The following is a 14,296-nucleotide window of genomic DNA, read 5'->3' as shown; positions in this document are numbered from 1 at the left end:
TGTCCTTGTTTTGAGGCTTTTTATGGGAGATCTACCAATGTATTACTTGATACATATATGCTCTGGCCAACTAAAAGGAAACATTACAAATATAGACACAAGTTTACTACAGTTCTGGTTGTAGAAATGATCCTTGTAAGGAGCACATTGTTCATGCCCTCTTAATAAAGAAATTGGTTTTATTGACTTATGTGTCTGTTGTTGTTGTTGGTTTTTTTTTTTTTCCCCTCTGCCAATAAGGGATCTTCTCTCTTTAACAAAACATGGGTATAAAAGACTTGAATTTCTTTTTGACTTTAGGAACTATTGTTAAGGGTAGCATCTTTTTTAACACCTAATGGTTTCCTTCAGCAATTTTTCTGTTCCTCTAGTTTCTCCCAGTACCTTCCTTTTTTTATTTTTTATTTTTTTTTCAATATCTTCTCCCATTTTTTACAAGTTCTAATTATATGTAACATTGCATCCAATATATCTTTTCGATTTATGTATGTGCAGGAATGGTGGGACTATCTCTGGGAGAAGAGCACTTCATACAGGGTGGCATTGCTCAAGACCTTTGTTCTGATGGTTGGAAAAGATTAACTTACAGTCCCATTTATGTCGAAACTGGAGTTATACCCCAGGTATAACATTCTTTTCATATACTTGATTGAAACATAGTCTGATGTAGGAAAAGGATTCATATAGCCAAAACCAATTAATTAGAATTAAGTCTAATTTGATTTGCTTAGTAGTTTACCTCATGTAAACATGGAAATTAATTTCTTTTACATTAGCATTGACCTGCTTTGTTTGAGACAAACTGAACTTTTCTGCTGGTTTTTATGTACTTCATGGAGTTAATGGCAGGCAAATGGTTCAGCAAGAATCAGTTTGGGGGAAACAGATGTTATTTCCAGTGTGAAGGTATATAATGGTCCGAGATGCTGGATCTTCAACACATATCTACACTAAGCAGTTTCCTCCTGTGCTTTGTGAATACTTGTAATGTTGTCTACTAATTTTTGTAAATGCAGGCTGAACTTGGAAGGCCGAGTTTGTTGCAACCTGACAAAGGAAAGGTTGCCATACATGTTGATTGCAGTCCAACTGCAGCACCAATGTTTGAGGTTGTATATCTTGTGCTATCTTCTAATATTATCTACCAATTTCTTCTTCTTCTTCTTCTATTATTATTATTAGTATTATTTTTATTTTGTTTGGCTGAGCTTATTTTGTTTTAAACAATAAGGTGTATAAAAGTACAGTTGTTCCTAGAAAAAGTGTTTTAAAAAATGATGTAGCAGTGAAAATAAGCTGTATTTTAGGCTAAAAAAACCTCTTTTTTTAAAAAAAAAAATATAAAAAAAAGAAAAAAAAAGAGTTAATTATGTGAAATAGCTATTGAAATTCAATCATGGCACAATAGGGAAGAGTTAGTCTCATTGCCAATTTTCTTCATAGTTCATATATTTTATATATATTTCTAATTTAGATTTATACCTTACTCAGGGTAGAGGGGGTGAGGAGTTGTCCACAGAACTCTCCGTTGCTCTTCTGTGTTGTCTCTTGGGTGCTAAAAGTGGAGCTGGTATGAATCTAATGGGAGCTAGAGAAGTTACCACCAATTTATTGCCCTATATATGCTTTCTATCTTTTGGCAGTTCGTCCTCTGATTTGTTTTTTGATTATAAATTCTTGCTTGGCTTGAATTGAATATCTTATTTAATTTTTCCCAGGAGCTGGAATTGATCTCTCGTCTCTAATAGTTGTGATGGGAAAAATTTGCTGGGATCTTTATATTAATTGTCTTTATAAACAAAATTTTGCTACTGTTATTGGGGACTGCTAGGGGTGTTCGTGGTGTGGGGTGGTGCGGTTTTGGGCCATTTTTAGCACCGCACTTTGCGGTGCGGTTTAGCTAAAACAATATGGAGTTTTTACAAACATATAATCATCAATGCAGGGGTTGGTCCAATAGGGTTTTTTTTTTTTTTTTTTTTTTTTTCTTTTGGTTGACAAACGAGGATATGCAGATATTTTTGAGTATCTCAACTCTCGGGTTTATGTAATCATCCCGTCCCACACACACCAGGTATAGGGAGGAATTCCTTGAGGGTGGCCCCAAGATACAAGGCTTTTAATTATTTTGTTTTTCTCTTTTAGGAGATCATGAGTGTGTGCATATTAATTTGAACCTTTTTAAGTTGCAATCTTTTTGAACAGTAAAGTCTCTGTTGTAGACTTGAAGTCAGTAGTCTAGTAATAGCAATATAGCAAAGACTTTGAAGTGCAATATTTTTTATCTTTTGATAAGTTTGGACATTTGGTCTTGTGATAGGCATTGTCATGATTCTTCGTTGACTAAAAAATGAAACTATTATCTTGCTGTTAATTATTTCTATTCATGAACATTCTGAGTATCATATGCTTGCTTTTGAGATGGTAGGTCTAGGATAAATCTATTAATCAGAACATTGATTATTCTTCTCCCTTTTTATTTATTTATCCAAAGAAATTTTACCATAATCTAATCTAAGTATTTATGTGTGTGAAGTTCTCTCCTGGAGGCTTAAACCCTGACCCTTGTCCCCCTCCCCCTCCCCACCCCACCCCACCCCACCCCACCCCACCCCATAAGAACTATGTATTTGTAGAGTGACCATCACGCCGAGGGTGCATGGTGGTAACATTTATTATTCGTAGTATTTCTTATTTTACTTCTCATTTTAAAGTGAATCTATTTGTTTTGCATTTATTAGTTTCTTGGTCCTAATGATCAAAACTTTTATATTTTGGGTTATATACTTATATTTGATAAATTCCTTAGTGTAAAAAGTGAAAACGTCAAACCTAAGCACAAAATCGTGTTTAGAAATTTCTTTATCATTCTCTGTCTCTGTATGTTCTCTGTATGTTATTTTTAAACTGTTGATTTAAGAACAAAATAAATAATGCATCATTTTTTAGATAGGATCCACAACATGTGAACACTTCAAATTAGTGGTAAAGGTATTTAGCTTGTTTCCATCAAATCAGACATTGATTTCAATTCCACTACAGATCAAAACTTTTATATTTTTGGTTATATACTTATATTTGATAAATTCTTGAGGGTAAAAAATGAAAATATTAAGCACAAAATTGTGTTTAGAAATTTCTTTATCATTCTTTGTCTCTGTATGTCATATTTAGACCGTTGATCTGAGAACAAAATAAATATTGCATCATTTTTTATATAGGATCCACAACTTGTGAACACTTCAAATTAGTGGTAAAAGTATATAGCTTGTTTCCATCAAATCAGACGCATTGATTTCAAATTCACTACATATGGCAATATGAAAATTTACTAAATTTTCTTTCCTCTCATCCTTTCACTTTCAGCATTGATAAGTCCAACGCTTTCATCTAGAGTACAATATAAGTTACATGCTGTAGAGGTATAGCCAGGCGTGATAAACCCGGAAATTCATGGGAGAAGGGATCAAGATGTCTAAGGCTGAAGCTTTTAAAGACACAATAAGCCTTTAAATACCATGGAAGGAGGGACGAAATGTATGAAACTATGGCCTACGAGCGTGGTATAATTGGAAAATCTGGCAGAGAGGGGATCAAAAACATTTTATTTGCCTTAGGCCTACAGCCACGTTAAGAACTACTTAGCCACTGTCAGAAATTCAAGTGTTTATATGGCTTAGAGTAGTTTGCATATTTGGGTATAGCTTATATTTATCTTTCCGCTCATATATTGTTTGAATATAAGCTTGTGTTGTAAAATTTGAATTTGGAGTCTAAACATTCGTAAGTGTTTTATACACTAAGTGAGCTTTCAGTGCCAAATTCACTATTTGCTTTAAAAAATGGAGATTTGAGACCATGATTCCACGGCCTATACTTATAAACTCTTGAGTCACACAGAAAACGTGATTTCAGGCCACGATTTTAGCTTTCTTGACCTCATTCATTGCTAACCCCTCCCCGTCAATTCCTTCTCTGTTGTGGCACAGGCAGCGTCATCGTTCGTATGCGTCTCCGACAGAAATACAAAAATTTCAGCATCAATTCACCGGCGACCAACACAGTCTTTATCACGGCAAGTTTTTTTTTAGACATTTTGGTTGTTAATATTATATGAGGTGCTATGATTTTTCCTTAAAATTTTAGCTTAGTAGATGGTGTTCTGTAAATTATTGGAGATGTTGATTGCTTAAAAATTAAATATTTACTTATGCAAATTCTTGTACACAGTAGTAAAAAGTTACAAATTTGCATAAAATGGTTGTATACTCTGCACAGATTCATGGGATCATTCAATTAAGTCAAGTTCAGTGAGAAAGAGTGAGTTGATTTAAGTTGAGAGCGTGAAAAAAGTATATGTAAATCAAGGAAGTAGGAGAGAGTATGGCTTTGGATAGAATAGACTTGTGGGAAAATTTTACATGCGGCCGACTTGACTAGTCTGTTGAGGATCCATACTTGACCTCAAAATTTTTGGACTAAGGTTTGGTCGTTGTGGTTGTTGTGTGTAAATTCATTACCCAATCAAAACCTATTTAGTGAGTTATGTGAGTAAAATCTAGGACATTCCTCCAACCCAGTTTGGAGAAAAACTTTTTTCTAATTTTTGGCTGCTCAAATCTCAATGCTGTTTAAAAACTCTTGCAGCTGATCTTTTTTTTTTTTTTTTTTTGGGGTGGCCTATTAAAGAAAAATTGTAGAGTAAATCCAGTGAGATGATTCAAAGTGGCAGGATGGTATAAGGGTATAACATAAACAAATGAAGATTGTTGGCATGGGATATCACCAGTCTTATTAATGCAATCGGTTCAGTGCAGTTCCAGAAAACCAAAGGTAGTTGTGCTGCAGAGCACCAACCATCTGATTTTGGGGGTTCTATTGCTTTTTTTTTTGGGTAAGTAGTAAGAGTTGATATTGGTGGTTATATTGATGTCAAAGATCAAATTTAAGGATGTACTGCATGGATAGATAGAGGTTAAGTGGAGACAGAATATCACATTAATATGATATTCTTCAATTGCATTAATAGAATTTTGGTGAACTCTCACATTTTAGTGAACTCTCACATTAATAGATTTTTTTTTTCAAAACCCTGTATCCATTCATGAGCTGTCACATTTTGGTGGGATGACACTAGCTAGAATGTCTATTTGTAAGCCCTTAGAGGCTGATGAACTAGGATGCACGGACGCGGCGCCAGAGGAGCTGCACCTGTGTCCGACGCGGCGACGTGTGAGGGACGCCGCTGACCGCGCGTCGGGCCGCGTCTGCCAAGTGTTTTTTTTTTTTCCCCTAACTCGTGCTGACGTGGCTCGGACACGGGCCGATTCTCGCCGACTCGGGCCGTATCGGCCGTATAGGGCGAAACCGCTGAAATGGCCGTGTCAAGCCAAAACCGCCGAAACTGGTGGATTTGATACGCCGCTGTCGCCGTCTTCACCGGCTTAACCCCTTTCTTCTTCTTCTTCTTCTTCTTCTTTTTTGCTTCTTCGTCTTCTTCTTCCAGCGTTGCACCGTTGCCGTTCTGTAACTTCTGTTCTGTTTCTTTTTTTTTATAAGTTTTGTTTTGTTTTGCTTTTTTTTGAAAAGGATCGTTAAAATGCGTTTGGTCAGAGGCTTTATTTTGTTTTTTGTGCCTCTCACGTGAGCCACATCTCCCTTCTTTTTCTTTTTTTTTCTCTTTTTTTTGGTACAGTGGCTCACTGAAAACCACTAGCCTTTGGTACGTGAGCCACTTTGGTCAGAGAGGCTTTTTTTTTTTTTTTTGTACAGCACAGTACAGTACAGTACATTATTATTATTATTATTATTATTATATTATGAGTTTTCTATAATTATTATATAAAAAAATGCTTAGCAATATATAAAATATATAAATAAAAATATTTTAAATAATTTTTTAATCGCCGAGTCCCGCCACACCCGCACCCACTTTTTTCAAAAATTGCCGAGTCCCACACCCGCACCCGCACCCGCACCCGAGTCCCGAAACACATCCGTGCTTCATAGCCGATGAACTTGAATAATTGGCATAGTATTGACAAAAATTGTTTCAAAATTAATATTATTATTTTTAAAAGTCCTGTAGTTGCTTGTGCAGAATCTAGATAATAATGTTTTTGTGATAGGCTTTGTGGTTGTACTAAAATCAATTGTAAATATACGCTTGAAACCAGAGTGTCAAGAGTAATTAGTCCTAATATGTGTAAGTGCTTTATTATTTCCATTGCTGGATGCCTTAATAAATGGGAAATACTATTGGAGAAATTTCTGGGGATGAGGCCAACATATTCTATGTTATTGTAATTTGGTTAGTATACTGTTTGGATTCTGAGAAACTGAAAAATAAGTTCCATATCCCGTGCGATGTGATCCATATCACCAAATATAATTAACCAATCAATTAATACCAAACGAAATCATAAACCTAGAAGAAATCAAGTGGTTCTTTATTCCAACCTTTTCACTCAACCCCCTTACGTATGATATTCTTTTCCTTCAATTACTCCTGTTAACTGTGACAAACTTAGCAAAGCAATGGACTGTTATGGATATTGCCAATGAAGCATCTGAATCCCTCTGGCATACAATATTGTTCCCTTCACTTATGTCCTTGTTTTGGGGCTTTTTATGGGAGATCTACCAAAGTATTACTTGATACATATATTCTCTGGCCAAATAAAAGGTAACACTACAAATATAGACACAATTTTACTACAGTTCTGCTGGTAGAAATGATCTTTGTAAGGAGCACATTGTGCAAGCCCATTTAATAAAGAAATTGGTTTTATTGATTTAATGTGTCTGTTGTTGTTGGTTTTTTTTTCCTCTGCCAATAATGGGTCTTCTTTCTCCTTAACAAAACATGGGTATAAAAGATTTGAATTTCTTTTTGACATTAGGAACTATTGTTAAGGATAACATCTTTTTTAACACCTAATGGTTTCCTTCGGCAATTTTGCTGTTCCTCTAGTTTCTCCCAGTACCTTCCTTTTTGTATTGTTTTGTTTTTTTGTTTTTCTTTTTGTTTTTTTGTTTTTTGTTTTTTGTTTTTTTTTTTTTTTTTTTTTTTTTTTTTTTTTTTTTTTTTTTTTTTTTTTTTTTTTTTTTTTTTTTTTTGTTTTTTTTTGTTTTTTTGTTTTAATTTCTTCTCCCAGTATTTACCAGTTCTAATTACATGTAACATTGCAACCATTATTTCTCTTCGATTTATGTATGTACAGGAATGGTGGGACTATCTCTCGGAGAAGAGCACTTTATACAGGATGCCATTGTTCAAGACCTTCGTTCTGATGATCAAAAAAGATTAACTTACTGTCCTATTTATGTCGAATGGATTTATACCCCTGGTATAACATTCTTTTCAAATACTTTGTTGAAAGATAGACTGATGCTGGAAATTAATTTCTTTTACATCAGCATTGACCTGCTTTCTTCGAGACAAACTGAACTTTTCTGCTGGTTTTTATGTATTTCATGGACTTAATGGCCGGCAACTGGTTCAGCAAGAATCAGGTTGGGGGAAACAGATTTTATTTCCAGTGTGAAGGTATACAATGGTCTGAGATGCTGGATCTTCAACACATATCTACACTAAGCAGTTTCCTCCTGTGTTTTGTGAATACTTGTAATGTTGTCTACTAATTTCTGTAAATGCAGGCTGAACTTGGAAGGCCGACTTTGTTGCAACCTGACAAAGGAAAGGTTGCCATACATGTTGATTGCAGTCCAACGGCAGCACCAATGTTTGAGGTTGTATATCTTATGCTATCTTCTAATATTATCTACTAATTTCTTCTTCTTCTTCGTCTATTATAACTATTATTTTTATTTTGTTTGGCTGAGCTTGTTTTGTTTTAAACAAATGTTTAAAAGTACAGTTGTTCCTAGAAAAAAGTGAGTTTTTAAAAAAGATGTAGCAGTGAAAATAAGCAGGCATTTTAGGGTAAAACAAACTGACCCTTTTTTTAATATAAAAAGGAAAAGAAAAAAAAAGAAAAAGAGTTCATTATGTGAAATAGCAGTTGAAATTCTATCATGGCACAATGGGGAGTCTCATTGCCAATTTTCTTCATAGTTCATATATTTTATATATATTCCTAATTTAGATTTATACCTTACTCAGGGTAGAGGGGGTGAGGAGTTGTCCACAGAACTCTCCATTGCTCTTCAGTGTTGTCTCTTGGGTGCTAAAAGTGGAGCTGATATGAATCTAATGGGAGCTAGAGAAGTTACCACCAATTTATTGCCCTATATATGCTTTCTATCATTTGGCAGTTCATCCTCTGATTTGTTTTTTGATTATAGATTCTTGCTTTGCTTGAATTGAATATCTTATTTAATATTTCCCAGGAGCTGGAATTGATCTCTCGTCTCTAATAGTTGTGATGGGAAAAATTTGCTGGGATCTTTATATTGATTGTCTTTATAAACAATTTTTTGCTAATGTTATTAGGGACTGCTATACCCTGCTCAAATTTTTACCCTCTATTTTTTTGGTGCATGGAGACTGCTATGCCCTGCTCAGATTCCTCATTATCATTTAGTTTTTGAGCTTAAACTCTTAAGGTTTCTTGTTTTCCTCTCCTTAAAAAAATAATAGTGTGCCATATTGAGATAAGTTGTATTTATTTATGGAAATTGAATTATCAGAATAATTTTTTTTTTTTTTGGTTAGCAAAAAAAAACCCTTAATAAGAATAATTTTAGTTTCCATTCCTTTCGGCTAATGGAATTATTTTTGTTACTTGGGCTGGGTTGGACCATATCAAAAATGGTCTAAGTAATATGCTCAGCCTTTTTAATTGTCTCTTGTCTCTCATTTTGAGGCTAAGCTAATTGAAATTGCAGTTCTCATTTTCAGAAATTGCATCTGCATGCCATACGACACAAGCCAATGGGTGCTGAAATATTATTTCTAAATTCTAATTTAAAAAGTGACCATTTTATGCATCTTTTGTGTATTTTTTTAAGCCCCTATCTTCTTCTTTCTCAAAAACTCTTAAGTGGACCTGCTGTAACTTGCAAGTCAACACAAGTTTTCACTTAAAATATTTTCTGTGATAATTCTGAATTATTTATCCAAAAAATTGTTGTATGATTTATCTTTGCAGTAATCAGACGAAGATAAGCAGATCTGTGTGTAGAAATGCACATTATTTCAGCAGATGATGTCACTTGGGGTGGTATGTCCTACTTCGTAGTCCTCTTATTAATGTTAGCTGTAACAAATTATTTCTGCATATCAATTCTCTGTCACATATTTTCAGCTTGTTTTCTATTTATATGTGATTATTTCCACTAGTAAAACAATATGGAGTTTTTACTAACATATAATCATCAATGCAGGGGTCGATCCAACATTTTTTTTTGTTTTGACACAACATAGGCATCTAGATCTTTTTGAGTATCTCAACCCTCGGGTGTATGTAGTCATCCCATCCCACACACACCAGGTACAAGGAGGAATCCTTTGAGGGTGGCCCCAAGATGCAAGGCTTTTTAATTATTTGTTTTTGTCGTTTAGGAGATCATGAGTGCAGGCATATTAATTTGAACCTTTTTAAGTTGCAATCTTTCTGAACAATAAAGTTTCTGTTGTAGACTAGTAATAGCAATATAGCAAAGAATTTGAAGTGCAATATTTGTTTTTCTTTTGATAAGTTTGGACATTTGGTCTTGTGATAGGCATTGCCATGATTCTTTGTTGACTAAAAAATGAAACTATTATCTTGCTATTACAGCCATTATATGTGTCTTTGATTCAATTATTTCTATTCATGAACATTCCTAGTATTATATGCTTGGTTTTGAGATGGCAGATCTTAGAATAAATCTATTAATCAAAACATTGATTATTCCTAGTATTTCATATTTTACTTCTCATTTTAAAGTGAATATATATATATATATATATATATTTTCCATTTATTAGTTTCTTGATCCTAATGATCAAAACTTCTATATTTTTGGTTATATAGTTATATTTGATAAATTCTTGAGGGTAAAAACTGAAAACATCAACCTAAGCACAGAATTGTGTTTTGGAATTTCTTTATCATTCTGTCTTTGTATGTCATATTTAGATTGTTGATCTGAGAACAAAATAAATATTGCATCATTTTTTAGATAGGATCCACAACTTGTGTGAACACTTCATATTAGTGGTAAAAGTATATAGCTTGTTTCTCCAAATTACACACATTGATTTCAATTCCACTACATATGGCAATAAGAAAATTTACTAAATTTTCTTTCCTCTCATCCTTTCACTCTCAGCATTGATAAGTCTAGCACTTTTGTGTAGAGCACAATATAAGCTACACACTGTAGAGATATAGCCAAGCGTGATAAGCCTGGAAATTCATGGGAGAAGGGATCAAGATGTCAAGGTTAAAGCTTTTAAAGATGCAATAAGCCCGGAAATACCATGGAAGGAGGGATCATGTATGACGCTATGGCCTACAAGCATGGAAAATCTGGCAGAGAAGGGGTCATAAACATTAAATTTTCCTTAGGCCTACAGCTATGTTAAGAACTACTTAGCCACTGCCAGAAATTCAAGTGTTTGCTACTTGCTAGAGAGAGGTCCTTGTATTGTATTCATCTAGCTAATGTAAGGTCGTCATTTGTGGGTAGTGGGATGAAGGTTTTTCTGCAAGCCACAAACTTGGTGGAAGATTTATCTCAAATTAGTCAAGGTCAAAAATTACCAAGAAATTAAGAAATAGTTTGCCACGCCAATTTTGGAGATTCTTTTGTATTAATCACTCCATGGACTCACGCTCAGTAGATAAATTTATTTTTGAATTGCCTCTCTCTCTCTCTCTCTCTAGTGTAACATTTGTCTCTTATGAATTGTATTAAAGAAACTTCTGATGGAACATAATCTGGACTTGCTTCAAATGTTGAATGTGGACCATTATTGGGGAGAAAATGTACGATAAACACGAGACTCAATAACAGGTTAACAGCTCAGGAAATTTGAAGAGGAACATAACATCAATCAATTGAGAAATTTTTAAGGATCCAAATTGGTCACACAATCCCTCTACAAAGCGTTTTATTAGTAAAAAGGAAGGGTATCTCCAGAAAAAAATAATGCTAGTATCATACATTTTTACCCACATTTTGTTACGAATGTCTTACATGGAGACTGTAAGTAGTAAAGAAAAAATAGTAGGTCAATGTGATAATGACAAACATACAATCTACCATATAGGATAGCTATGACAAAGTGCGTGAAAATGTTTGGAATTAGCATTATAGCTCCAGAAATTTCCGTACGAGACATGATTTTCATCTAGAAATCCTTGCTTGCATTGATTCACTCCGTATGAAACAGTGATTTCCAGTCTTGAATGGGCTGCTTCTTGGACTGAGATTCCTTAGGCCTATCAGTTGGAGAGATATTAGGCCCAATCCCATGACATCAGTGTTTAGCACTTCATTACTCTGCTCATAATGGAGGAGTTCACCATTTGAGAGGATTAGAACTAAGCCTGTGAGCTGAAAATAGAACTTGAGCAAGGCCTTTGAGCCCAATCCTACGTAGGACAATATATATGCATTATGCATATATTATTCTTTAATTTCCTCATATGCACAGTAACGTTAATTTATTTATTTATTGTTTTTACTGTAATGAGAAGGAAAATATACAAGAAAGAAATTGTGCAAAGAGCTGAGAGCTCGCAGTACAGACTAAAGGCTCTCAAAGTAGAACGAAAAAAATTTAGTTTACTCTCCGCTCTTTTGCCGTCACTCCTACCAGCTGCCAAAATTGCATACTGCTTCAGTAGTTGAAGTTGAGAAAGATAACAATGCAAGTTTTAAAATGGAGCTTTCCGTAGAGAGGAAAAAGATATGATGCTGTGGAGAAAAATGCTGTAGAGGCAGGGCATGAATTTTACATTTCAAAAAAGAAAAAAAAAAAAATTGTAAATCATCATATTCATCAGCAATTGTAATAGGCATTGGTCTTATAAGGAGTGTTTGGTTCGCTGTGATATAACATCACACTGTAATATTAGATTATTGTAATATTACATTAATATAATCTCAATACAAGAATGCATCATTACATTGTTTAAGAAGGTGATGAAATTAAAATAATGTGATATATTTTGTAATTTAGATTATGCTAATATTTGGAAAAATAAAATAAATCAAAAATTTTAACATCACATTATCGTACATTACAGGAAAAACACATCACTAAGAACCAAACGCCCTCATAGTATGTTTGTAGTCGTTTCCTTTTAACAATTAATTCTACTTTCCAATCATGTAATTATTTCAATCTGCCAAGCAACACAAAAACTTAGAACATTACAAGAAACACATATGATGGTCTCTCAAGTAGTTGTTGAGGTAACAACACTGATACTAACAGGGCTGGCACTCATACAGCCTAACCGGTCTTACAACAATACAGAAGCCAAGTAACTGCAGCAAAATGTATTAATATTGAATGGTTAAATATGACTTTTCATTGTTATCCCAGGAAACAATTCAAAAATGAAACCATCATTTCTCTTCACTCTTTGGAAGGAATGCTAAGTATGCTGATGGATGCTTGCATACTATGAACTATAGCATTCTAAAGTTAATTTCCATATATATGCATATGATAGAATTGAGCTTTAGGAGGGGGTGTTTACACTACAAAAAACTTGATTTTTAGTAGCGGTTGCAACCACTACTAAAACTATTAAAAACTGCTGCTAAAAGTCATATAGGTCTATACCAGCGGTTTTCTAAACCGTTGCTACAACTTGAATAACCGCTATTAAGTTCCCGTCGCTATAGGTCACTATAGGTTATGGCAGCGGTTTTAGGAATCGTTGGTATAGAAAACATCTATAGTAGCAGTTCTATAAACTATTGCTAGAGAATTAAAAACTGCTAGTACACACAACTTTACCTTTTGGAATTAACTATTTATACCCACGGTTATATAACTGTTGCTATAGATTTTTTAGCAGCAGTTCATAGAACTGCTGCTAGAGAATTAAAAACTGCAGATACACACTGCCCTTCATTTCAGAATTAATTATTTGTACCAATGGTTATGTGACCGCTCCTATAGATTATTTAGCAGCAATTCATAGAACTGCTGCTAGAGAATTAAAAAAAACCGCTAGTACATAGGGCCCTTTTTTTTGAAAATAATTATTTATACCAGCGGTTATGTAATTGCTGCTATAGATTCTTAAGCAGCAGTTCTATAAACCGCTACTAAACAAAATTAAAAATGTTTGTATACCCTTCCCTTATTTCTAGCATGAATTATTTTTAACAGCGATTTTGTGAATTGCTGCTAAATATTCTTTAACAACAGTTTTATAAAGCACTGCTATAAAATAAAATAAAACCGCTAGTTCTCCCATTCGTACACTTTGTTATAAATTAGTTATTGCAGCAAAAAACAACCGCTACTATAGGTTCCATATAGGAGCAGTTATAAAAACTGTTACCGAAGGTATAAACATTATTGAATATTACAAAAATATTTTTTAATTAAATTTTTCCTTGAAAATTAGTAATATAACATGTTTGGAATCTTATTAAAATCCACAATTCCAAAAATCAAAGTAATAAAATAATTGCAAATAGTTAATAATATTGATCCAAATGAAGAAATAAAACTTTACAATTCGAAGTTTGAAATCACAAATAGCTAAATAAAAGTATAAACAATATTTTTTGGTACTTAAGATAAGACAAGGATAAAATAATTGTAGACAACCTACAATAAAAACTAAGACTATAAATATTCCCTTTGAAGTATGCCAAAAGTCACTCCAGCATGAAACTTGGTCACCCTTTATATTCCAATGTATTGTCTTAGTTTCCTGGAATACAATAAACCATATATTTGCATTAGTGAAAACTATATATATAGGCAAATCTTAGAGAATATATCAAATGACTATTGGAAAAGAAAAATGATGACAAATACATATCATCTCATGTGTATTATTTTTATTGTATTACCTCTAAACCAAGAGTCAACAAGCTTAGCATAATTTTGGTGATTTACTATATTTGGAGCCTCAGCCACTATTTGTGTTACAGTTTTTGACTTATCAAAGTGCTTTGCTTTCAAAGCATGCTTCCAATTCCTCCATTGATCACCCAATCTCTTTAAATTATGACGCTTGATTATCTCTCTTGCAATCTCATCTTTAGGGATGTCAAACTTTGACTGAAACACAAATACATATATAAAAAAATAAAAAATAAAAAATAAAAAATAAAAAAACCATAACCACTATGTAGAAGCATTCTTTCT

General features: G+C 33.6%; 1 protein-coding gene across 2 annotated transcripts in view; it reads left to right on the top strand.

Moving 5' to 3' along the window:
* Nucleotides 1-497: 497 nt before the first annotated feature.
* LOC115977579 (exosome complex component RRP42-like) overlaps nucleotides 498-14,296 on the top strand; it is a 19,510-nt gene continuing 5,711 nt past the window's right edge. Inside the window, exons 1-4 of one of the 2 annotated variants that reach the window (XM_031099511.1) lie at nucleotides 498-623; nucleotides 850-906; nucleotides 1,017-1,109; nucleotides 1,492-1,570. In XM_031099511.1, the coding sequence (XP_030955371.1) occupies nucleotides 498-623; nucleotides 850-906; nucleotides 1,017-1,109; nucleotides 1,492-1,570 (355 nt within the window). Of the gene's footprint in view, nucleotides 624-849; nucleotides 907-1,016; nucleotides 1,110-1,491; nucleotides 1,571-7,228; nucleotides 7,550-7,659; nucleotides 7,753-8,125; nucleotides 9,186-10,278; nucleotides 10,367-14,296 lie in introns of those variants that run through there. The other variant, XR_004088578.1, reaches the window with a different exon arrangement.

This window comes from Quercus lobata, chromosome 2 (assembly GCF_001633185.2).
Source record: "Quercus lobata isolate SW786 chromosome 2, ValleyOak3.0 Primary Assembly, whole genome shotgun sequence".
In the NCBI taxonomy this organism is placed as follows: Eukaryota; Viridiplantae; Streptophyta; class Magnoliopsida; order Fagales; family Fagaceae; genus Quercus; species Quercus lobata.
This window is presented reverse-complemented; position numbering and strand designations above follow the sequence as displayed.